The 27,113-nt window shown below is 41.1% G+C and overlaps 1 protein-coding gene across 1 annotated transcript in view; it reads right to left on the bottom strand.

The window, feature by feature from the left end:
* HTR3B (5-hydroxytryptamine receptor 3B) overlaps positions 1 to 24,589 on the bottom strand; it is a 43,809-nt gene extending 19,220 nt beyond the window's left edge. Inside the window, exons 1-2 of the mRNA XM_017977547.4 lie at positions 24,420 to 24,589; positions 19,306 to 19,457 (exon numbers count right to left, since the gene is read on the bottom strand). Of these exons, the coding sequence (XP_017833036.4) occupies positions 19,306 to 19,457; positions 24,420 to 24,471 (204 nt within the window). The 5' untranslated portion in view covers positions 24,472 to 24,589. The remainder of the gene's footprint in view (positions 1 to 19,305; positions 19,458 to 24,419) is intronic.
* Between the last annotated feature and the right edge of the window lie 2,524 nt (positions 24,590 to 27,113).

Here is a 27,113-nt window from a genome sequence, read left to right as displayed (position 1 = left end):
ATGCCACCTAGTCTGTGGTATTTGTTACGGTAGCCTTAACTTTCTAATACAACTGCTAATCATTAGGGAGATGCAAATCATCAAAACCATAATGAGAAGATACCACCTCACTCATTAGAATGGCTACTGCTTTTAAAAACGCAGAAAATAACAAGTGCTGGTGAGGATGGGGAGAAATTGGAACTCTTGTGCACTGTTGATGGAAATATAAAACGGCTCAGCTGCTGTGGAAAACAGTATGGCACTTCCTTAAAAAGTTAAAGATGAAATTATCATATAATCCAGCAATTCCATTTCTGGGTACATACCCGAAAGAACTGAAAGCAGACTTGGACAGATATTTATACAGCCATGGTCACAGCAGCATTATTCACAATAGCCAAGGGGTAGAAACAACCCAAGTGTCCATCAACAAATAAATAGGTAAGCAAAATGTGGACTATGCAAAAACTGGAATATCATTCAGCCTTAGAGTGGAAGGAAATTCTCACACATGTTACAACATGGATGAACCTTGAGAACATGATGCTAAGTGAAATGAGCCAGTCGCAAAAGGAAAAATACTGCCTGATTCCACTTAAATGTGGAATGAAATTCATAGAGACAGAAAGCAGAACTAGTTGCTGGGATGGAGAAAGGGAGAGTTGTCACTGAATGGTAAAAAGTTTCCATTTTCACTGTTTGCAATAGTGAAAACATGGAATCAACCCAAATGCTCATCAATGATAGACTGGATAAAGAAAATGTAGTACCTATACAGCATGGAATACCATGCAGTCTTAAAAAGGAACAAGATCATGTCCTTTGCAGGGACATGGATGAAGCTGGAAGCCATTATCCTCAGCAAACTAACATAGGAACAGAAAACCAAACACTGCATGTTCTCACTTATAAGTGGAGGCTAAACAATGAGAACACAAGGACACAGGAAGGGGAACAACATACACTGGGGCCTGTCAGGGTGGGGGTTTGGGGAGGGAGAGCATCAGGAAAAATAGCTAATGCATGCTGGGCTTAATACCTAGGTGATGGGTTGATAGGTGCAGCAAACCATGGCACATATTTACCTATGCAACAAACCTGTAAATTCTGTACATGTATCCTGGAAATTAAAATTAAATTTAATTTAATTTTACAAAAAAAAAAAAAAAAAAAAAACAGGGCCAGGCACAGTGGCTCACGCCTGTAATCCCAGCACTTTGGGAGACCAAGGCTGGCAGATCACCTGAAATCAGGAGTTTAAGATCAACTTGGCCAACATGATGAAACATCATGTCTGCTAAAAATACAAACATTTGCCGGGCATGGTGGCATGTCCCTGTCATCCCAGCTACTTGGGAGGCTGAGGCAGGGGAATCACTTGAACTGGGGAGGAGAAGGTTATAGTGAACTGAGATCAAGCCACTGCTCTCCAGCCTGGGTGACAGAGTGAGATTCTGGGAAGGAAGGAAAGAAGGAAGGAAGGAGGGAGGGAGAGAAGGAGGAGGGAGGGAGGGAAGAAAGGAGGGAAGGAAGGAAGGAGGGAGGGAAGGAGGGAGGGAGGGAGGGAGGAAGGGAGTGGGGGAACATATACTCTAAAACACATTTGTCCAGAATATCAGTTCTACAAGAAAACACATGCAGAGAAAAGTAAAAATAATTAGCAGCAATGTTTGTTTTTATGATTTGAATTACATGAATATTTTCCTCTATAGTCTTATACTCTTCTATATTCTCTATGTATCTACAATAAGTATATTATAATCAGGAAGAAACATTAGTATTATTTTTTAAATTACCAAGCTGTCCCACAAAGAAATATGAATGTCCAGTAATCACATGAAAATCTTTAACCTCAGTAGTAATAAAAGATGCAAAGAATGCTTGAAGAAAACAAGAGTTTCAGTTTTGCAAAATGACAGCTCTGGAGACCAGATCATCGTGATGGTAACACGAGAATGTGAATGTACTTAGTGCCACTGAACTGTACGCTTAAAAAGGGTCAAGATGATAAATTTTATATTGTGTATTTTGTCACAAGTAAAAATGATAATACAAAATGGGTAAAGGATTTGGCTATATATTTCTCCTAAGGAGATATACAAATGGCCAATAAGTACATGAAAAGATGCTCAACATCATTAGTCACCAGGAAACTGCAAATCAAAACCACAGTGAGATACGACTATAAGGCTGAGCGCGGTGGCTCACGCCTGTAATCCCAGCACTTTGGGAGGCCGAGACAGGTGGATCACCTGAGGTCAGGAGTTTGAGACCAGCCTGACCAACATGGAGAAACCCTGTCTCTTAAAAAAAAAGAAAGAAAGAAAAAGAATGGAGATACGACTGTATCCTCACTAAGACCATTAAAATTAAAAAGAAAGACAATAACAAATGTTGGCAAGGATGTAGAGAAGTTGGAGCCCTCAAACATTGTGGGTAGGATTATTAAGTGATTCGGCCACTTTGAAAAGCAGTCTGGGCTGGGTGCACTGGTTCATGCCTGTAATCCCAGCACTTTGGGAGGCCGAGGCAGGCAGATCAGCTGAGGTCAGGAGTTCAAGACCAGGCTGGCCAACATGGTGAAACCCCGTCTCTACTAAAAATACAAAAATTAGGCATGGTGGTGCAGGCCTGTAATCCCAGCTACTCGGGAGGCTGAGGCACGAGATTGCTCAAACCCGGGAGCCGGAGGTTGCAGTAACCTAAGATCATGCCACTGCACTCCAGCCTGGGTGACAGTGAGACTCCGTCTCAAAAAAAAGCAGTCTGGTATTTACTCAAAAGGTTAAACATACAGTTATCATATAATGCAATAATTTTACTCATAAGTATATAACCACGAGAACTGAAGATATAAGTCCACACAAAAAACCTGTATACAAATATTCACAGCCGCATTATTTGTGCTAGTTAAAAAGTGAAACCAACACAAACATCTATTGATTGATGAGTGCATAAACAAAATGTGACATATCCATACAATTGATTATACAGCAATGAAAAGTAAAGAATACTGATGCATGCTACAACACGTATGAACTTTGAAAGCATGCTACATGGAAGAAGTCAGTCCTAAGAGGCCATTTCTTGTGTGATTCCATTTATATAATATGTCTGGAACAGGCAAATCTATAGAAACACAAAGAAGATGAGTGTTTGCCTACAGCTGCTGGGGGTGGAATGTGGGGTGTGACTGCTAATGGATACAGGGCTTCTTTCTGAGGTGATAAAAATGTTCTGAAATTAGATAGTGGTGATGGTTGCATAACTCTGAATGTACTAAAAACACTGAGTTGTATACTTTAAATCGGTGCATTTTGTGGTCGAATTAAATCTCTAAAAACTGCTATTTTAAAAAATACATTAATAAAGAAAAGGAAAAGCATTTTTGAAGACATTTCCAGTAAATTTATAAGAAGGCTAATGCATACTATTAAAGAACTCTCCTTGAACTCATTTTTTCATTTCTTTCCATGTATAATCCATCACTAAAAACTGCATCCATAAAAGAGAATAAAAGGATTTTTTAAAAGACACAAGATAAAGAAATAGGAAATGAAAAGTATAAGACCAGCCTGGCCCACATGGCGAAACCCCGTCTCTACTAAAATACGGAAATTAGCTGGGCATGGTGGCGGGAGCCTGTAATCCCAGCTACTAGAGAGGTTGAGGCAGAAGAATCATTTGAATCCGGGAAGAGGAGGTTGCGGTGAGCCGAGATCGCGCCATTGCACTTCAGCCTGGGTAACAAGAGCGAGACTCCGTCTCAAAAAAAAAAAAAAAGTGTAGGCTTGGCGCGGTGGCTCACGCCTGTAATCCCAGCACTTTGGAAGGCCGAGGTGGGCAGATCACGAGGTCAAGAGATCGACACCATCCTGACCAACGTGGTGAAACCCCGTCTCTACTAAAAAATACAAAAATTAGCTGGGCGTGGTGGTGCTCGCCTGTAGTCCCAGCTACTCGGGAGGCTGAGGCAGGAGAATTGCTTGAACCCAGGAGGCAGAGATTGCAGTGAGCCAAGATTGCGCCACTGCACTCCAGCCTGGCTCCTGGCGACAGAGTGAGACTCTGTCTCAAAAAAAAAGTGTAAAACATTTCCCTTGCCGATCTAGGTTCAAAGCTGAAGAGCCACTTAGATAACGTTTGTATTTCTGTAATATTTAGTACAATACCGTATTTCAGTAAATGAAAGTGTTTAAGAAGTTGATGGCATGAAATCAAATAACAGCTGTGTTTTCTTCCCCAGAACTGGGTATACTAAATTAATTGTCCAATTATCCAGCCACATAAAAATCCATATTCTTTGTGCACAGGGTCAAGACTATGAACTACTCTGGAGAATTTGGGTTGCGTAGGGAGTCAGAAGGCACCACTGATGCCATAGTCCATTTGACGACCCTCACGGAATTGTGCAGTACACCGACCACGCAGTGACTCTGCGCCGGGTGGCATCATTTGAAAGAGAAACAAGAAACTTTTTTAAGTTTCCCCTTTTTATAATCCAGAAGGCAAATTACTACCAAATAAGCATGTCTAGGCACTTTGAGAAAGGAGAAGGCATTAGAAGCACACAGATACACAGGCGCCCTACTTTAGTGGTTCACCGAAGCCTGGCCGGAGTGAATTTGCTCTACAGATATTTATGGAATTTAAATAGATACTTGGGAAAAGCAAGCTTTAAAGTGGTATAAAAAGTGAGTATTTTCCCAAGGAACAGCTTGGACCAGATGGACCAGAGGGGACTCCCAGACAAGACTGGCTCAACAGGAGCCCTAATGAGAGCTTGGGATTTAGGTGACACCATTTCTTTGCATTTTTTCTTTTTTTGAGACAAAGTCCTGCTTTGTTGCCCAGGCTGGGGTGCAGTGGCACAATCATGGCTCACTGCAGCCTCAACCTCTCAGGCCCAAGTGATCCTCCCATTTCAGCCTCCCAAGTAGCTGGGACCACAGATGTGCAACACCATGCCTAGCTAATTAATTTATTATTATTTTTTGTAGAGACGGGTTTGTGCCATGTTGCCCAGGTTGGTCTCAAGTTCCTGGACTCAAGCAGTTCTCCCACCTCGGCCTCCCAAAGTGCTAGGATTACAGGTGTGAGCCACCATGCCCAGCCTTTTTTGTAAATTTTACCAACTGAGAGATCATGAAATAGATTATGTCTGTCCCACTATAGCACAAAATGTTCCATTCTGACTTGGTTGCAATCAGTGAGGTTCCCCACAAACAGAAAGAAGAAAAAGTTCAAAGTGCATCACTGAGAGTCTGTATCACCGAGAAATACAGTAGTTGACTGTGCTTTCCCAAGAAATACATTTTTATATCTATTCAACATTCTTACCAGTTTGTTTATCATTGTCATACCCTGTGAATGTGTCTCACTGATTCAGTCATACGGCTGGGAGGAGAGTCTCTGTTTCCTTTCACTATCATTTTATCCAGTTGATTCTTAACTGCCATATTGATGTCTTAGCTTGTTTTTCTCTTCTTGCCCATTGCTTTGTCACATTACATATAACAATGATGTTAAGAATTTTTTTCTAACACTTTATGGGGGTGGTTGGGAGGATTCGTCATTCAGCCCTGAAGAACACAATGTCAAAAAGTATTTTGAGGCTAAAACTGAAATCTTTTTTTGTCAAAGGAAACAAGTTTCTCAATGCCAGCTGGTGAACATAATTGGTTCTCTGGTGGCATTATTCACAGTTTTCCCTCTGTGTATCTCGCCCTGTTTTTTTTTTTTCTTTAGATACCTTCCATCTTGCTTGTTAAAAGCAAAGGATATTTCAGAGAATTGGAATTCATTAGTCTTCCTAACAGAGGGAGTCTATTTAGATCTAAATTGGTGGTTAGCAAATATACAGATAATTCCCCTACATTCTTATTTATCTCTTCCAGTTCCGGAGACTATAGAAACAGATGCCTCAACGTCTGGCTGGGAGGCTCTAGTCAATGGACTGGAATACAAAGGTATCTGGGACTCGGAATTGACAAAACTCAATAGAAACAAATTGAAACTCTTCACTGTTGAGTAGATTATCTCTATAATCAGATTTCCCTAAGGTACTCATAATACCCAGAAATTCTAAGACAAGACTGTAGTCTTTTATATAAACAAAACAGGAGGCAAAGCATTATAATGGAGTCGAGGTGTTGGGCTGAAATCTCTTCATTTCGAACAAAAGTTGCCAGCAGTTCAGCTGCTGGCAGATGCATCCAACAAGTTATCTATTCACATTGGGAGTGTCCTTGTCTGTGCAGAATCCGTGAGTGATTTTTATCAAGTCCTTCAGAACTGTCCCTGCCTCTGGAACTAACTTTAGGCTTATCCCACCTATATGCAATAGAGACATTTGCAAAGCATGTTCAGAGTAGCCATTTATAAAGACAATACTAGAATTGATCCTTATATTTTTTAATTAATTCATTCATTAGACAAGTATCAATCCAAGTCTTGGAAATCGGATACACAGCGCTGCATGTTATGAAAAATATGGAAAATAAGGAAGTCCTTTCATCAAGTAGTATATAATACATTAGGGCATATTTCAACATTTTAACAAATAACTGTGTACATTAAGAAATACACAGTCTTGGCTGGGCCCAGTGGCTCATGCCTGTAATCCCAGCACTTTGGGAAGCTGAGGCAGGTGGATCACTTGAGGCCAAGCATTTGAGACCAGCCTGGGCAGCATGGCGAAATCAAGTCTCTACAAAAAATACAAAAATTAGCCCAATATGGTGGTGTACACCTGTAATACCAGCTACTTGGGAGATTGAGGTGGGAGGATCACCTGAGCCTGGGAGGTTGCAGTGAGCTGAGGTCACACCACTGTACTCCAGCCTGGGTGATAGAGTGAGACCCTGCCTCAAAAAAAAAAAAAAAAAAGGAAAAGAAAATCCACAGAGATGTAAGTGGATTTAAAGGAAATGCTCTCACCTTGAAGAAATGAAAAACAAATTCTTTTAGGAGCTGAGATTTGAAGGACTACAATCTTTTGCAGATGGAGAATGAAGACAAAGACCTTTGTCAGGGGAAAAAGCAGAACGAATGACTTACAGGCAGGAAACAACCAGGGGTCCAGGTTAATTGTACTGAAAACATGGAGAAGAGAAGACAATGTAAGATGCTAGACAGGGGTAAAACTAGAGGGACAGAATGCAAAGTTTTTTCAGATTTCTTTCTTTTTATTTTTCTTTCAGATGGAGCCTCACTTCTGACACACAGGTTGGGGTGTAGTGGTGCAATCTCGGTTCACTATAACCTCCACCTCCCAGGTTCAAGTGATTCTCCTTCTTCAGCCTCCCAAATAGCTGAGATTACAGGCATTCACCACCAGACCCAGCTAATTTTTGTATTTTTAGAAGAGACGGGGTTTCGCCACGTTGGCCAGGCTGGTCTCAAACTCCTGACCGCAGGTAATCCACCTGCCTCAGCCTCTCAGAATGCTAGGATTATAGGCATGAGCCGCCGTGCCCAGCCATTTTTTCAGATTTCTGTAAGAAATTCTTCCATGTTCAATAAGATTACATATCTAACGTAGACTAATGACAAATAAGTATATTCTACAGCTTTGGGGGGTGGAATCTTACATCTTTAAAATGATAATAATGTTCTCCTTTCCTTAAGGAATCTTGTTATTTTGTCAGAGTAAGAAGAAAGAGTTAGGAAACTATTTTCTTTTATTTATTTATTTATTTTTAAGACCAGGTTTCACCATGTTGGTCAGGCTAGTCTTGAACTCCCGACTTCAGGTGATCCACCCGCCGTGGCCTCCAAAGTGCTTGGATTATAGGTGTGAGCCACCAGGCCCAGCCAAAAACTATTTTCAATTAGATAGACTTGTTCTAAGGGAAAATGTTAATATAAATTCTTTACACATTTTCTATTAATATGCAAATAAACCTCTAAAGGAAAGCCTGAGCAATTTTCTTTATCTTAATCAACACAAAATCAAAAAGGAGAAAAATGGGCTGGATGCAATGGCTCATGCCTGTCATCCCACCAATCTGGGAGGCTGAGATGGGCAGATCACTTGAGGTCAGGAGTTTGAGACCAGCCTAGCCAACATAGTGAAACCCCATTTCTACTAAAAATACAAAAATTAGCCAGGTGTGGTGGTGGGCACCCATAATCCCAGCTACTTGGGAGACTGAGGCAGGAGAATTGCCTGAACCTGAGAGGCGGCGGTTGCAGTGAGCTGAGATAGTGCCACTGCACTCCAGCCTGCGTGACAAAGCAAGACTCCATGTTTAAAAAAAAGAGAGAGAGGCCGGGCGCCGTGGCTCAAGCCTGTAATCCCAGCACTTTGGGAGGCCGAGACCTCCTGGATGGATCACGAGGTCAAGAGATTGAGACCATCCTGGTCAACATGGTGAAACCCCGTCTCTACTAAAAATACAAAAAAAAATTAGCTGGGCATGGTGGCGCGTGCCTATAATCCCAGCTACTCGGGAGGCTGAGGCAGGAGAATTGCCTGAACCCAGGAGGCGGAGGTTGCGGTGAGCCGAGATTGCACCATTGTACTCCAGCCTGGGTAACAAGAGCGAAACTCCGTCTCAAAAAAAAAAAAAAGAGAGAGAGACACTTGGCCAGGCAGGTGGCTCACATCTGTAATTCCAGCACTTATCCCAGCACGTTGGGAGGCCGTGGCAGGCAGATTACCTGAGGTTGGGAGTTTGAGACCAGCTTGACACACTCCATCTCTACTAAAAATACAAAATTAGCTGGGCGTGGTGGCTCATGCCTGTAATCCCAACACTTTGAGAGGCCAAGATGGGTGGATCACCTGAGGTTGGGGGTTCAAGACCAGCCTGACCAACACAGAGAAATCCCATCTTTACTAAAACTACAAAAAATTAGCTGGGTGTGGTGGCGCGTGCCTGTAATGCCAGCTACTCAGGAGGCTGAGGCAGGAGAATTGCTTAAACCTGGGAGGCAGAGGCTGCAGTGAGCCGAGATTGTGCCATTGCACTCCAGCCTGGGCAGCAAGAGAGAAACTTCGTCTAAAAAAAAAAAGTGCAATTTGTTGTTTAAAAGAGGGAATTTGGGGAGGTACCATTTAAACATTCCTGTTTACAAAGAAACAATCGATTAGGGATTTATCTAAGTTGGAGGAAAATGATACCAAAGTAACCTCAATCAGTAAAAAGAAAAAAATTTAAACTTTATATAAGATTCAAATTTATTTTTTCATTGATTTAAATGCCTAATTCTCAGTCCAAAAATATCAGAGATTCTGATTCACTGCTAGCACTAGGATAGTAATATAAAAAAATACCTGTATTAAAATTAACTGAAAAAGAATCATTATTTTAACAGATTACCTTAAAATAACAACATCATTTTGTGGTTACATTTTGTATGTAAATGTAAAATTGAATATAAAAGTAGCATGAAAGATGTGGGAACAGGTAAATGGAAGTTTACTGTTGTAAGTTTTGTATGTTTTATGTGAAGTGTCAAAATATTAATTCTAGTACACTGTAATAAGTTAATGATGAATATGGAAATTCCTAAGGCAAAGTCTAAAAAAGATACAAAGATGGATAGCTAAAAAGCTAATAGAGGAGTTATAATCAAATATTTAAAATATTTTAAGACTATTTTATTATTTTAAGTATTTATTAAAAATTTAAAAATTACTGAAAATAATGTAGGATAAGAGGAAGAGAACACAAAACAGCTGGGCTGGACGCGGTGGCTCACACCTGTAATCCCAGCACTTTGGGAGGCCAAGGCGGGTGGATCACGAGGTCAAGAGATCGAGACCATCCTGGCCAACATGGTGAAACCCCGTCTCTACTAAAAATACAAAGATTAGCTGGGCGTGGTGGCGCATGCCTGTAATCCCAGCTACTCAGGAGGCTGAGGCAGGAGAATTGCCTGATCCCAGGAGGCAGAGGTTGCGGTGAGCTGAGATCGCGCCATTGCACTCCAGCCTGGATAACAAGAGCGAAACTCCATCTCAAAAAAAAAAAAAAAAAACAAAACAGTGGAGACAACTAGAAAACAAAAAATAGCAAGATGGTATTGGCAAATGAGGTAAACATTTCCACTAAAATGCATAGATTGGCTGGTCGCAGTGGCTCAACACTTTCAGAGGCTGACAGGCAGATCAGTTGAGGTTAAGAGTTCAAGACCAGCCTAGCCAACGTGGTGAAACCCTATCTCTACTAAAAATACAAAAATTAGCTGGTTGTGGTGACGTGCACCTATAATCTCAAAAGGCAGAGGTTGCAGTGAGCCAAGATCATGTCATTGCACTCCAGCCTAGGAAACAGAGTGAGACTTCATATACATATATATACATATTTTTAAAAAGCCCTAACCTGGAATAGTATTCAGCAATAAAAAGAAAGACTATTGGTGTTCACAATAGCACAGATGAACCGTAAGGGAATTATGCTAAAGGTAAAAAGTCAATATCAAAGGTAATATATTGTATGATTCCATTTATATAATATTCTTGAAATAGCCTAAAGATGGAGAAAAGATTAGTGATTGCCAGGGTTAGGAATCAGCAGAGAGAAAGGAATGCGGCTATAAAGGAATGGCACTGGTCAGGCATGGTGGCTCACTCCTGTAATCCCAGCACTTTGGGAGGCTGGCGGCGGGGAATCACCTGAGATTGGGAGTTCAAGACCAGCCTGACCAATATGGAGAAACCTTCTCTCTACTAAAAATACAAAAAATTAGCCGGGTATAGTGGCACATGCCTGTAATCCCAGCTACTCAGGAGGCTGAGGCAGGAGAATTCCTTGAACCCGGGAGGCGGGGGTTGTGGTGAGCCAAGATTGCACCATTGCACTCCAGCCTGGGTAACAAGAACAAAACTATGTTCCTAAATAAATAAATAAAAAGAAAAGGAATGGCACCTGGAGGCCCTGGAGTGATTATACAATTACATACCTTGATTGTGGTGCTGATTACAAAAAGCTACACATGTAATAAAATTACATCGCCCTATACACACTCACACATGCACACACACACACGTACAGGTAAACTAGAGAAATCTGAATAAGCTCTATAGATTGTATCTGTAAATTTTCTAGTTTTGACACTGTACTGTATAAATTTGCAAGATGTTAACATTACAAGAGGTTGAGTGAAGTGTACACAGGGCCTCCCTATGAATTTCTTTTCAGCAGGTACCTAACTACTTGTTGTCTACAAGAAATGACTTCAAATACAAAGAGCGTCAAATGACAAAAATAGATTGAAAATAAAAGGACGGCAAAGAATATCCCGTGTGGAAAGTAGGCATAAGAAAAACGTCATAATAGGGAATATTCTCAGAGATGAAGGGGAGCATTTCATAATGATAAAAGGATCTGCTCATTGAGAAGACATATATGCTGGGCACGGTAGCTCAGGCCTGTAATCCCAGCACTTTGGGAGGCTGACGTGCGCAGATTGATTGAGCTCAGGAGTTAGAGACCATGGGCAACATGGCAAAACCTCGTCTCTACCACAGGTACAAAAACTAGCTGGGCATGGTGGCATGTGCCTGTAGTCCCAGCTACTCGGGAAGCTGAGGCAGAATTGTCTGAGCCTGGGAGGTTGAAGATGCAGGGAGACACAGTCATGCCACTGCACTCCAGCCTGGGTGACAGAGTGAAATACTGTCTCAAAATCAAAACAAAGCATATAAGTCTAACTGTGTTTGTACCTAATAACCTAGCTTCATAATACGTGAAGCAAAAGTTGACAGAGGCAAAGAGAGAAATAGACAAAGAACAATCATAATTAGAGATTTTAATATCCCACTCTGTGAAATTAATAAAACAACTAGAAGAAAGAAACAGAAGAGTTCACGACCACTAAAGCACATTTATTGAATTAATATTTATAGAGCAGTATACCGTTCTGTTCAACACTGTACTGGAGGTCCTAGCCAGGGCAACAAGGCACTAGAAGGAAACAAAGGTATAAAGATCAGGAAGAAAGAAGTAAAACTGTTTTTCCCCACAGACAACAGGATTTTCTGCATAGAAAATCTGAAAGAATCTACCAAAAAAAGTCTCTTAAACGAAAAAGAAATATCAGGGTCATAGAATCCCAGACCAATGTATAGAAATCAACTTGTTTTTGTATGCTAGCAACAAACAACTTGGTTCAAATTTAAAATACCGTTTGCAATAACAAAAACGTGGAATACTTAGGAATAACTTTAACCAAATGTATGCAAAACACTAAAAATGATGAAGCATTAATAAAAGAAGTTAAAGAACTAATCAGGGAGATACGCTGTATGCACAGATTGGACAGCTCAATATTGTTAAGATGTCCGTTCTCAACAAATTTATCTATAGATTCAATGCAGTACCAATCAAAATTCCAGAAGTTTTTTAAAATAGACATTGATGAGTCAATTTTAAAGTTTATATGGAAATGCAAAGAACCTAGAAAACTCAAAACAATTTTAAAAAGAAGAACAAGATTAGAAGATTCACGCTATCTGATTTCCAGACTTCCATAATGCTACCGTAATAGAAACAGTGTGATATTGGTAGAAAGGCAGACATATAAATGAGATGAAATAAGTTCAGAGTATGGGATGAATAACTCTTGCAACTTGATAAGATAATAAACAACCCAACTTTAAAAATAAATAGAAGATTTGAGCAGACATATTACCAAAGAAGATATACAGTTGGCAAATAAGCACATGAAAAAATGTTCATCATGTTCAAATGTTAGGGAAATAAAAATTAAAAACTACGTTGAGATACTACTGCAAATCTACTACAATAGTTAAAATTGTAAAGATTGACAATGTCAAAGGGTGATGATTATGTGGAGAAGCTGAAACTCTCATCCATTGTAAGTGATATGCAAAATGGTACAGCCACTTTGGAGAAGAGCTGGCCAGTTTCTTATAAAATTAAACATAGACCCATCATACAACTCACCAATACTATACCTAAACATTTATCCAAGAGAAAGAAAAATATATGCAAATGTTTATAGTGGTTTTATTAATAATTGCCCCAAATGGAAACAACCCATGTGTCCAGCAACTGGTAAACAGATAAATCGTACATCTGAACAACAAAACACTACTACTGAGTTATGCAACAATATGGATAAATCTCAAAGGCATCATGCTAAGTGAAAGAAGCCATACACAAAAGGTAAAATAATATATAATTCAATTTATATAATATTCTGTATAAGCCAAAACTATAGGGGAAATAAATCAGATTACTGGGTCCCAGAGACTGTCTCTTGTCTCTGTCTCAAAAACACAAACAAAGTAAGTAGAAGAAAAGAAATCTGTAAAGTTAAGAGCAAATGTTGGTGAGTTAGAAGATAAACAATAGGGACTGAGCATGGTGGCTCACTCCTGTAATCCCAGTACTTTGGGAGGCTGAGATGGGAGAATTGCTTGAACCCAGGAGTTCAAGACCAGCCTGGACAACATGATGAAACCCTGCCTCTACAAAAGTTAACTGGACATGGTGGCAGCTGAAGTGGGAGGATTGCTTGAGCATGGGAGGTTGAGGCTGTAGTGAGCCATGATCACGCCGCTGTACTCCAGCCTAAGTGACAGAGTGAGATCCTGTCTCAAAGCAAAATAAAACAAAACAAAAAGAAAAAAAATTACAAAGCCCAAAGTTGGTTCTTTGAAAAAATAAAATTGATAAAACTATGACAAGATTAGTCAAGGGAAAATATGAGGAAACACAAATTAACAGTATGAGACACAAAAAAGGTCGTATCACTAGAGATCCTATGAGCATGAAAATAATAGAAAAAAATTGTGAACAACTAAGTCAACAAATTTGACAAACTGAATGAGACAAATTCCTTAAAAATTACAAATTCACGAAACTGACACAAGAAAAAATGGAATATGTGTAAATAAAGTTAAATTTGCATTTAACTACCTTCCCACAAAGAAGACTCCAGACCTCTATAATTTTACAGGTAATTCTACCAGACATTAAGAAAGAAAAAATATTCGTATTACACAATGCCTTCAGAAAACTGAGGAGGAAGCAATTCTCAACAATTCCGTTTTATACGGCCAACACAATCCTAATACCAAACCCAGATGAGAAAACTAATGCCCCCATCAACAAACATGTAATATATATTAGTTAGAAAATGAAATTCAATATAAAAATTAGCCAGGTGTGGTGGTACACACCTGTAATCTCAGCTACTTGGGAGGCTGAGGCACAAGAACCTCTTGGAGCTGGGAGGCGGAGGTTGCAGTGAGCTGAGATTGTGCCCTGCACTTCAGCTTGGGCAACAGAGCAAGACTGTCTCAAAAAATATATATATTTAATTTTTTTTAATTTTAAAAATCTTAAAAAAATTTTTTTTAAACTGTTCATTAAAATAGACTTAGTCTGTTTTTTGTTCCTATATCTGAAAATCTGAGACTGTGTAACTTATAAAGAAAATAAATTTAGTTCTTACAGTTCCGAAGGCCACGAAATTTCAGGCTCAAGGAGCTGCATCTGATCAGGGCCTTCTCACTACATCATAACATGGAGGAGGGCATCTCACAGCAAGAGGTCAAGAGCATGTCAGGTCTCTCTTCCTCTTCTTATATTGCCACCATCGTAATTACCTTCCAAGGGCACCACCTCCAAATACCATCAACATATGAATTTGCAGATAAAATTTTGGAGGGCAGGCACAGTGGCTCACACCTGTAATCCCAGCACTTTGGGAGGCCAAGGCAGGTGAATCACCTGAGATCAGGAGTTTAAGACTAGCCTGACCAACATAGCGAAACGCTGTCTCTACTAAAAATACAAAAATTATTCATGTGTGATGGCACACATCTGTAGTCTCATCTACTCAGGCGGCTGAGGCTCGAGAATCGCTTGAACCCAGGAGGCAGAGGTTGCAGTGAGCCGAGACTGCACCATTGCACTCTAGCCTGGGTGACAGAGCGAGACTTCATCTAAAAAAAAAACAAAAAAGAAAAGAAATTTTGGGGACACATTCAAACCATAACGAACCTCAGCAAGTTTTTAAATTTCTGTTCATAGCAAGACCCATTAAGAAAGTGGAGAGCCGGCCGGGCGCGGTGGCTCACGCCTGTAATCCCAGCACTTTGGGAGGCCGAGGCGGGTGGATCACGAGGTCAACAGATCGAGACCATCCTGGTCAACATGGTGAAACCCCGTCTCTACTAAAAATACAAAAAATTAGCTGGGCATGGTGGCGCGTGCCTGTGATCCCACCTACACAGGAGGCTGAGGCAGGAGAATTGCCTGAACCCAGGAGACGGAGGTTGCGGTGAGCCGAGATCGCGCCATTGCACTCCAGCCTGGGTAACAAGAGCGAAACTCCGTCTCAAAAAAAAAAAAAGAAAGTGGAGAGCCAAGACACAGACTGGAAATAAAATTTATTATATAATATGTATATGTGCTATATAATTATATGTTATAATAATTATATAACTACATATTATTATATAGTAATATAGTATGTAATATGTATAATACAATACATATCTGACAAAGGACTTGTGCACAGAGTGTATAACTAGTTCCTGTAAATCTATAATAAAAAAACCAACGACCCAATTTTAAAATAAAAGAAGGCTTAAATGGGCACTTCATAAAGAAATATATATAAGTAGCCAATAAGTACATGAAAAGATCTCAAAATTGTTAGTCATTAGGTAAATGTTAATAAAACCTCAATGAAATATCATTATACCCTTACTAGAAGAGCTGAAATTAAAAAGACTGGTAACACCGAATGTCGGCGGGGATGTGTCGCAAAAGGAACTCTCCTAGCTTTCTGGTGGGATGTAAAATGCACAACCACTTCGCGAAGTATACACCATCCTGTGACACAGTGATAGAACTTCCAGGGTTTGTTTCCCCCTCCCCCCGAGAAAGAGTCTCGCTCTGTCGCCAAGCTGGAGTGCGGTGGAGGGATCTCTGCTCACTGTAACCTCCACCTCCCGGGTTCAATTGATTCTTCTGCCTCAATCTCCCAAGCTGGGACTACAGGCGTGCGCCACCACGCCCAGCTAATTTTTCCATTTTTAGTGGAGAAGAGATTTCACCATGTTGGCCAGAATGGTCTCAATCTCTTGACTTTGTGATCCACCTGCCTCGGCCTCCCAAAGTGCTGGGATTACAGGCATGAGCCACCACGCCCAGCCTCTGGGTTTTACTTAAAAGAAATGGAAATATATACACAAAAAGATTTGTACAAGAAAATTCTTAGCAGTTTTATTCATACTACCCTAAAATTAGGAACAACCCAAATTCCTGTCATCAGGAGAATGGATAAACAAATCATGATAAGACAAAACTAAATTCTACTTATCAAGTAAAAGGAACAAACTACTGATAGAACAGCCTAAGTGAACCTCACAAACCGTATGCCGAGTGAAAAAGCCAGGCAGAATCGAGCACACACAGTAACATGTCACTCCCATGGAGTTCTACAACCAGAGAAACTAATCACTGATGAAAGAAATACTCAGAAGAATATTTGTCTCTGTGGTGAAGAGGATGGGGACAGACTCGGAAGAGAACAAGGGGCCTTTTTGGACATCTTGGATATCTTGATAGAAAGATTATTATATGACCAGGCACAATGGCTCACACCTGTAATCCCAGCACTTTTGGGAGGCCGAGGTGGGCAGATCACTTGAGATCAGGAGTTCAAGACCAGCCTGGCCAACATGGTGAAACCCCATCTCTACTAAAAACACAGAAAATGAGCCAGATGTGTTGGCAGGTACCTGTAATCCCAGCTACTCAGGAGGCTGAAGCAGGAGAATTGCTTGACCCCAGGAGGCGGAGGTTGCCATGAGCCAAGATGGCGTCACTGCACTCCAGTCTGGGTAATATCTCAAATACAAATAAATAGCCAGGTGGGGTGGCTCATGCCTGTAATCCCAGCACTTTGCGAGGCCAAGGCAGGCAGATCAGTTGAGGTCAGGAGTTTGAGACCAGCTTGACCAACATGGTGAAAACCTGTCTCTACTAAAAATACAAAAATTAGCCAAGTGTGGTGGCACATGTCCCAGCTACTCAGGAGGCTGAGACAGGAAAATCGGTTGAATCTCAGAGGTGGAGGTTGTAGTGAGCTGAGAGCGTGCCACTGCACTCCGGCCTGGGTGCCAGAGAAAGACTCCATCTGAAAGAAAGAAAGAAGAGAAAAAGGAAGGAAGGAAGGAAGGAAGGAAGGAAGGAAGGGAGGGAGGGAGGGAGGGAGGGAGGGAGGGAGGGATGCCGGGCATGGTGGTTCATGCTTGTAATCCCAGCACTTTGGGAGGCCGAGGTGGGCGGATTACGAGATCAAGATCATCCTGGCCAACATGGTGAAACCCATTTCTACCAAAAATACAAAAATTAGCTGGGCATGGTGGCATGTGTCTGTAGTCTCAGCTACTCGGGAGGCTGAGACAGGAGAATTGCTTGAACCCTGGAGGCGGAGGTTGCAGTGAGCCGAAATCCTGCCACTGCACTTCAGCCTGGCACCTGGTGACAGAACGAGACTCTGTCTCAGAAGGAAGGAAGGAGGGAGGGAAGGAAGGAAGGAAGGGAGGGAGGGAGGGAGGGAGGGAGGGAAGAGAGAGAGAGAAAGAAAGAGAGAGAGAGAGGGAGGGAGGGAAGGAAGGAAGGAAAGAAAGAGGTTATATGGGTATATGCAATTAGCGACACTCATCAGTTTGTACACTTAAGATCTGTGTATTTCCAAATATGTATATTTTACCTCAATTAGAAAAAAATTTTTGAGAAATAAAGAGAAAAACAATGATTAAATCACTTTAACAAAACGAGCTTAGTAAAGTCTGTTTTTAGGTGAAATCAAAATGAATCTGGGACCAATTGAAATCGAAGACTTTGAAATTAAAAAAAAAGGAGGAATAGGCCAGGCGCGGTGGCTCAAGCCTGTAATCCCAGCACTTTGGGAGGCCGAGGCAGGTGGATCACCAGGTCAACAGATCGAGACCATCCTGGTCAACATGGTGAAACCCCGTCTCTACTAAAAATTACAAAAAATTAGCTGGGCACGGTGGTGCGTGCCTGTAATCCCAGCTACTCAGGAAGCTGAGGCAGGAGAATTGCCTGAACCCAGGGGGTGGAGGTTGCGGTGAGCTGAGATCGCGCCATTGCACTCCAGCCTGGGTAACAAGAGCGAAACTCCGTCTCAAAAAAAAAAAAAAAAAAAAAGGAGGAATATAAAGAGGTGCTAACCTTCAGGGCCATCACGTGGCTTACTAAGAACTCTGCCAACTACTTGACATGCATGTGTTCATTTCATTCCCACGGCCCGTATTTCACATATAGGAGAAAAGGGATGCTTTAATAAACACATTCTCCCCACTATCTTTAACAAACACTTTAGATATAAAAGCCCCCTTATAAACTCAAGATACCAAGGCTTTTTTTTCTCTTTTAAACTACAAGCAATAAGTAGTGAATCTCTTCTTAAATCTGCTATTATCATTAACAAATGTGAACCACAGGATAAAATACCCATTACTATCTTTGGTTTCAGCAATATTCATACAATATGTACTATGATCTATGACCACAATTTTTGTTTGAGAAAAGGTCTGGTTCTGCCTTTTCTCAAAAAAAAAAAAAAAAAACAACTCCCAAGCTCAAGCTGTCCTCCCACTTCTTTCCTCTAGCTGGGACTACAGGCATGCACTACCACGCCCAGCTAATTTTCGTATTTTTGTTACAGACAGGGTTTCATCATGTTGCCTAGGCTGGTCTTGAACTTGTGTGCTCCAGTGATCTGCCTACCTTGGCCTCCCAATGTGCTAGGATTACAGGCATGAGCTACCACATCCAGTTGCACAATTCTTAATTGTTAAACTCATATTGATCCTGTTAAACTCATATTTCTAGACTATCTTCTCTTCCCATGGTCCACTGGAGGCTAAAAAGCATAATTTGTCTGATGATTGCTTTTTTTGAGACAGAGCAGTGGTGCCATCTCGGCTCACTGCAACCTCCGCCTCCCGGGTTCAAGCAATTCCCTGCTTCAGCCTCCTGACTAGCTGGGACTAAAGGGGTGCACCACCAAGCCCAGCTAAATTTTTTGTATTTTTTGTACAGATGGGGTTTCAACATGCTGGCCGGGTGGTCTCACTCTCCTGACCTCGGCCTCCCAAAGTGCTGGGATTACAGCTGTGAGGCACTGCACCCAGCTGCCTAATGAATATTTTACCTAACTCCTGAAATGAACCTAGCACAACTTTCCTGCCAATTCAACTAGAGTCTCAAGAATACAACCTTTCTTAGGCTCCCTCATGAACTGCAGACTGTTTCAAAAGACATTAACAAGAATAGGAAGGGACAAGATGGTCCTTACCACATCCAATATAGCATGGACAAACAGGTCCAGGTAGACTGTGGTGGCCTTGGTCCAGTTGTAAACTGGTCTCACTTCTTTATGATATTTCTGTAATAGCTGCTTACTGAGATGATACAGAGCAGAATTCCTGGGATGATGCGTATCTGTGGCTAGAATTCCCGGAAAAGAAACAATCATTGTGAAGATAAAGGTAAAAGGAACTTGGTTTCTTTAGGAGGTTTCAGACTCTTCAGGACTCGGTGGCTCTTACTAGAATACAGCTTTCAGCTGGCATCAGTTCACAGCCAGCTGGTAGAGCCTTTGGCAAACGCTTAAAGTAAGCTGATGGCCTAAGTGCCCAACGGAGAAATCTCATTTTAAAAACAAGTAAATCAATCCCATCTCCAAGGTTGCAAACTGTGCATACAATTCCATTTTACAGCAATCCTGCATTTTGAAGACAGAATAATTTCTTTATTCCTGTATGATCCTCTCCTGGAATCTAGAAGACACCCACCTACACACTTAGCCAAAACTTAACTCCCGCCTTGGTTTTTCTTTTGATTTTTCATTTGTAATTCAAAACTTAAATAGAAATATCAAGCAAAAACAAAAAAACATGCACAAACCCATTAACCCAAAAAACATGTTTAGATTTCTAGATAATGGAATTAATGGGAGCCCAATTTGTAGTTTTCTCCTCAAAAATATATTTTCTCACTTCCTCTGTCCTTAAATAAAATGCACTTGTCAGAAAATGAGATCTTTGTTTTGAGAAAATTCTCTCTGGTTCCAGGGAGGAACCATTTCTTCTGACCCAAAAATCTTGATTTGTAGAGGAGCTGTGATTGGTGTTGAGGGCAGGGAGGCCAGGGAAAGGCAGGCAAGAGAAATGAGCACCAGCAATTGGAAGTGACAAATTTGTGAGGGCTTTCTCTGAATTGCAAAAAGATATTTTGTTCACAAGCTTTGCCAGCCCTTAGGGGATTCATAGCTTCACTCAGTCATTGGACCGAAGCAAATTGCACACCTCCTGACAAAGTGCTTGAGTGAAATCTCTCTGTAGTGTCCTGCGTGTGAATTCGCCTGGGCTCTCAGTGGTTTTGATGGTTATTTTGATGAGCTGCCGAAGGTATAAGGGATCCAGCAGGAAACTGTAAATGAGATCGCTTCTCCCTGTGCGACAATCCTGTTTACACCCATTTCTTTATGAATGATGTCATGTCAGTTGCTGCCACAGGCAGCAATTTCTATGATTTAACAATGTCAGTGTGACCAAAATGCTCACAGCAATGCTGGAGGTGCAATGCCAGACTCCTTGTGGGCAGAGTAATACTCACTCTCATTACCATCGGAACTGGGAATCTAATGAGCATTTTAACTCCCTAACTATTCACCCAAGAAGATGCCTAAAATGGCGTTAGCCATTCAGGCGTGCAGGACTAAGGTGGGTGGCTTGCATCAGGCATCATTTGCAGGGTATTTGTGAACTGTTATTGTCAAAAAGTGTGCTGTGAATCTCTCTACCTGAGAACATTTCTTGCTGGTGTACCCCAGGGGAGGGAAGTCAGGAGCACAAAGCAAAGCTGGCCCAGTGCTTTTCCTGCCAACTTTGCTTTGGGCGGCTTCATGTTTACCTCGCTTGGAAGCTCCCAATTCAGGTCTCCGTTGGGGAAACACCGAAATGAGCATGTTTCAATACGGGAAACTACCTGAGATAGCATTAAAACATAATTCTAAGAAATGCATATGTGTTCCCCACACCCTCTGCTCATAAAGACTCCAATTCCCCTCTGCGTTCTTGTCTAGGAAGCAATCCATAGGTTCCCTATGGATAAACTCATGTTATCTAGAATGGGTCAAAGTCTTGGTTAAAAAGAGAAAGTTCTGGAAGCTAGGACTAGGAACAAAAGAGAATCAAACACTGAAAGGAGAAAAATAGTAAGCAAATGGAAATGCACTTAAAAAACCAAAAGGGGAAAGAGTTCATTGTTTAAGATGGGAAGAAATAATAAATTACATTTCTACTATGAATGCAAATTTGCCTGAGGAGAAAGATCAATTACAGGAGAGAGATTAAGGATTTAAGTGACCATTAATTAACAGTAAATTATGCCTCTTGAAAGCTAATGTGACATTCACACAAGCACTAAATGATTCACAGTTCAGTGATGTTTGAACAGACACTGATGGAAGCTATCAACAGACCCAGAAAAGATTCCTCGCCAACACTGCCTTCTTGAATGCTAATAATCAGCTTCAAATAATTCACTTGTAAGATTTCTGGAAAGTAAAATGTGTTAGGGACTGAGCTATGAAACACTTGTAGGTGAAGAGAGATTGAAAAAGAAAAAGATAAGTACACAATAAAGTTATTCCTTTGTTTTCCTTGTTTTAACGATTTCCTCTCCCATGCATCTGCCTTAAAGTGTTCAGGCACTTTTGATGAAAAGCGCTGTTCTTGCTTTAGTTACTATGTGTCTGTAGGATTATAAGAGAGTTACACATATATCTGAGAGGTTAAAAGGAAATTAGATTTAGGTATTGAATTCCTAACACTAATTGCATGCTGACTGTATGCCAGGCATCAAGCTAAGCTCTCACATGAATGATCTCCTTCAACGTTCCTAACAACCTGATGAAACAGGTACCCTACAGCCTTGTGAGGAGCGCACTGTTCCTGCATGTGTGGGACTATTGGCATAATGAGGTTAGCACTGCCCACGGTCGTGAAACCTGCAAGTGAAGGGAGTGATATTTACACACAGCTGGTCTGGATCTGAATGAAGTCCAAGCTGTTTATCATGACACCACATGATTAAGTGTAATCTGGCTCCCTGAGAATATTAGGAACAACAGTAAGTAACCTTTCAAAAGGAAGACTGACATATTGTATGGAGAGTTATTGGACAGAAATAGCCAGTGGTATTTTCTTTTCTTTTTTTTGAGACGGAGTTTTGCTGTTGTTACCCAGACTGGAGTGCAATGGCACGATCTCAGCTCACCGCAACCTCTGCCTTCTGGGTTCAAACAATTCTCCTGCCTCAGCCTCCCAAGTAGCTGGGACTACAGGCACACACCACCATGCCCAGGTAAGTTTTGTATTTTTAGTAGAGACAGGGTTTCACCTCGTTGACCAGGATGGTCTCGACCTCTTGACCTCATGATCCACACACCTCGGCCTCCCAAAGTGCTGGGATTATAGGCGTGAGCCACCGCACCCAGCCAGCCAGTGGTATTTTCTATATGTGGTTTCAGATTAATAATATCTTACATTTGCAGCTGGGTGCAGTGGCTCACACCTGTAATCCCAGCACTCTGGAAGACCAAGGCCATAGGATCACCTGAGGTCGGGAGTTCAAGACCAACCTGGCCAATATGGTGAAACCCTGTCTCTACTAAAAATACAAAAATTAGCCAAGCATGATGGCGGGTGCCTGTAATCCCAGGTACTTGGGAGGCTGAGGCAGGAGAATCGCTTGAACCCAGGAGGCAAAGTTTGCAGTGAGCCGAGATTGCACCACTGCACTCCAGCCTGGGCGACAAAACTCTGCCTCAAAAATAAAAACAAAAACAAAAAAACTTACATTTGCATTGCATCTTATAATTTCACAATGCTGTCTTATTTGATTGTCATGAATATTCAAAATAAAGTTAACTTACGGGAAAACTGAGTCTCTAAGAGATTGATTGACTTCCCAGGGTTACGTGGCTGGTGAGCAGTGAAGCAGGAGTTAGCTGGTTCTCCTTGTTCAGGCCTCCTTCTATCCCAGCACACTGCCCCTGGGATTGGTTCAGCAATTTTATATCTACAAATAGTCTGGATTTGTAAATATACTAAAATGTGTAATGTAAATATAGTAAAACCCAGTAAAATTCCATGGGGCAGATCTTTCTGCAACAAGTATCTTCGGTATGATTTATGGTAAAGCACTCGTTATTAGACACTATTAAAACACTTCTTTCTGCTACATTTAGAACAAAAATCATGCATAATACAAAACATTAGAGAGATATTGGTAACAACTTAGCCTGTTTTCTTACCTTCCTTTTTCTATTTTATCTTAGTGTAATGTTCACGATTATTTTCTGCTAAGAAACCCATTTGGCATTTAATGACATTTCCTCTGTTTTTATTTTTACAATTAAGATAAGCTTTTTCCTTTATGTGCAACATCCAGGATTTTTATACTTTAATGATAAGTGGCTATTTTTCTTCTCTACCCAATAAAAAATATTATTTCCAGCTCCCTGACTACCAGATTTCTAACTCAGCTCTATATAATCTACTCATTCCACTTCCAGTTACATTTTAAAACTTGAGAATTCAGATATGAGCTCTTGGAGAAGCCTGAAGAAAGTGGAGTGTTGAGAAACACCAGCATCATCATAAACTCTTGATTTGTGTACGTGTGCTAAGAATCAATTGTATCCTAACTAAAATGATTCAACTTAGTAGAGTTAATACTGGTACCATGGAAGTATAGTTCCAGAAAATTAGAAAAAACAACATATTAAATTCTTTAACATATAAACTTAATATATTAAAATACATTAAGAGGAATTGCATACTGAAAACTTGCAAGTTTACAGTACCTGTCTTTAGAGATATACTCATCACCTACATAGATTTGTAAGGCGAGATGTTAAAGACTAATACCAAAATGATATACATATGTCTGTAGCTACGACAAATCGAAGGGACTTTTTCTCTGGGCTGCTAAAAGCCGATAATGAAGCCAAGACTATTTTGGAGAATAAAAACGTATTATCTACACTTAAGAGCAAATTTGAAAAAAAATGCCCCAAACTTTCAGTGTAAATTGCTGCCGAGAGCTTGATTTCTAGAGAAGCAGAGATTTATCAAGCAATTATAACATTTCAGAGCATATTTTCAGCAATGTGTGAAAAGCCCAACGGTGTGGTGCCACATGTACCTGCATTTGCAATAATAGGAACACAGTCAGAAACAAATCACTGTTTTCCACGCAGCTTCACAGGACTGGAATTTTACAGATGACGAATAAAAGCAAACACTCGCGAGGAGTTCTGTAGCACAGTGTATAAAAATATTGTCTCTATCTTCTAAGAGTTAATACTCAATGCCTAGTAAAATCATTAAAAGGACTCACCTACAGCCACCAGGACGCAGGCCCACAGGGAAGCCATCACACTTGCCCACATTTCCTGGGCAGATCCCAGCAGGGAGAAAAGCAGACTTGCCTACCAGATGGGATGCTGCTCAGTTTTTCCTAACAGGGTTCCTCTCCACTCCGTTCTTGTCCTTCTCCATTTGCCAGTTGGTGCTATCCTTACTGGGGCTATTTTGTAAACACTCAGCGGAACCCAAGGCAATACCAGCACCACGCAAATGTTTTGGAATTGATGCCATCATGAAGTCCCTTAACTTCAAGATCAGACCGTGGCCAACATTTCCATTTTCCTGACAGGAGATAGCTAAGTGAATAGTGTCATCTGAGAGGAGCCCCTAAGGAGAGGAAATTCCACACTAATATGATTTCCTCCACAGCGTTTACCTAAGGCAGTGCTCTTGCTGACATTCAGGACACTAATTTCATTAATAATTGAAACCCAAATAGCCGTTCTAAATCAGACTTATGCGGTAACATCTTCAGCATTTGACAGTGGTTCTTGGACTCCTGAAATTACACAGGCTAATGGAAACCCGGTACTGTCTAATGAAGAACAACTGCAAACAATGCAAGGGGGAAAAGTGCTTTTTGTTTTTCCTAAACCTGTTTAATGAAAAGAAACATTGATTTTTGATAACTAGGAGGGCCTCTCAAATTGTCTGTCACTGCTCACAATTCAGAAAGTAACCTTCTAGAAAGGATGCTTCTAGGCTTATTGAAGATGAAAACTATTCAAGTTTAACATCACTGAATAAAGGGTTTTTTCACTTTTTAATTGAATATCCATTTATTCTTCATTACTAAGGGAAAAGATGCATAATTCTATATAATAACACTATTTTCCATTTCTTGACCCTCCCCCAGATGCTCTAGAAAGAAAAGACAAGTCGGGCGCCATGGCTCACACATGTATCCCAGCACTTTGGGAGGCCAAGGCAGCCAGATCAGCTGAGGTTGGGAGTTTGAGACCAGCCTGACCAAGATGGAGAAACTTTGTCTCTACTAAAACTGCAAAATTAGCTGGGCATGGTGGCACATGCCTATAGTCCCAGCTATTCCGGAGGCTGAGACAGGAGAATCCCTTGAACCCAGGAGGTAGAGGTTGCAGTGAGCCGAGATTGCAGCACTGCACTCCAGCCTGGGTGACAGAGGAAGACTCTGTCTCAAAAAAGAAAAGAAATAAATACAAATGTAATGTGTGTGTACACATGTTCATACATACATATATTCCCTAGCTCTGTCCACTTAGCGGCCTAGGAGAGTGACACCCCAATAATAGCGAGCACACCTAGCACCATAGCTCTTCCGGTATAGTCTTGCCAAAAATTTATAACTTGAATCTATGCAGGAGGAAACACCAGACCAGACAATGTCATATTGTGGGACAAACAAAGCGGCAGCCATCTTTAAAAGTGCCAAGGTGGGCCAGTCCTGTAACCCCAGTACTTTGGGAGGTTGAGGCAAGAGGACAACTTGAGCCCAAGAGTTTGAGACCAGCCAGCCTTATGTATGCATCCTACACATAAGGATACCCTGTCTCCACAAATTAAAAAATTAGTTTAAGGTGGTAGTGTATTCCTGTAGTGCTAGCTACTTGGGAGGCTGAGGCAGGAGGATCACTTGAACTCAGGAGACGGAGGCTGCAGTGAGCTGTGATTGTGCCACCGCACTCCAGCCTGGGCAACAGAGGTAGACCCTGTCTCAAAAACAAAAACACACACATACACACAAGTGCCAAGATCATAAAAGTTAAGGAAAGACTGAGGAACCTATCAAGCAAACGGAGACTAAAGAGATACAGCCCGGTATCTGATTCTGAACTGGATCCTTTTGTTATGGAAATAATTGAAATTGGAATGAGGTACGTGGATTAGATGGTAGTAATGTGGCAATGCTGCTTTCCTAATTTTAATTGTATCGAGATTATGCAAAAGAATGTCTTTGTTTGTGAGACCAGCACGCTAAGTATACAAGAGAGAGGGAAGACACGAGCAACTGACTCATGCCTGTAATCTCAGCACTTTAGGAGGCTGAGGTGAGTGGATCACCTGAGGTCAGGAGTTCAAGACCAGCTTGGCCAACATGGTGAAACCCCATCTCTACTAAAAATGCAAAAATTAGCTGGGCACGGTGGCACATGCCTGTAATTCCAGCTACTCAGGAGGCTGAGGCATGAGAATCGTGTGAACCCAGAAGGCAGAGGTTGCACTGAGCCAAGATCATGCCACTGCACTCAGCCTGGGTGACAGAATGAGACTCTGTCTCAAAGAAAAAAAAAATAGTGAGAGCACATCATGTTGCTAACTTATTCTCAAATGATTATGGGGGTTGGGAGGAATTCTTTCTACTCTCCCTCCAATTCTGCTATACATTTGAAAATATTTCAGAAGAAAGAGAAATGTAAATGTAACTTGGTGGAGGAACTTTGGTATGCAGTTATGGAAAGTCTATTTAAGAAACACCCTTTAGAGAGGATGGGCAGTTAAATGGGTCTTCATCAAGAGAAGATCGTAGAGAACTGATCTGGCCTTCAAAGTCTCCACTCTTCCTATCGGTTCTTCGAATTATCAGCTTCTATTTATGAGATGAATTAGGACAAGAGAAGGGCAAGCTACAGGCAACATTGCTATGTACGTGGCACTTTTTATGGAAAGCAATGCAGAAACATCCCTT

This window comes from Callithrix jacchus, chromosome 10, assembly GCF_049354715.1.
Source record: "Callithrix jacchus isolate 240 chromosome 10, calJac240_pri, whole genome shotgun sequence".
NCBI lineage: Eukaryota > Metazoa > Chordata > Mammalia > Primates > Cebidae > Callithrix > Callithrix jacchus.
The sequence above is the reverse complement of the archived record's forward strand: the minus strand, read 5'-3'. Positions and strand labels throughout refer to the sequence as shown.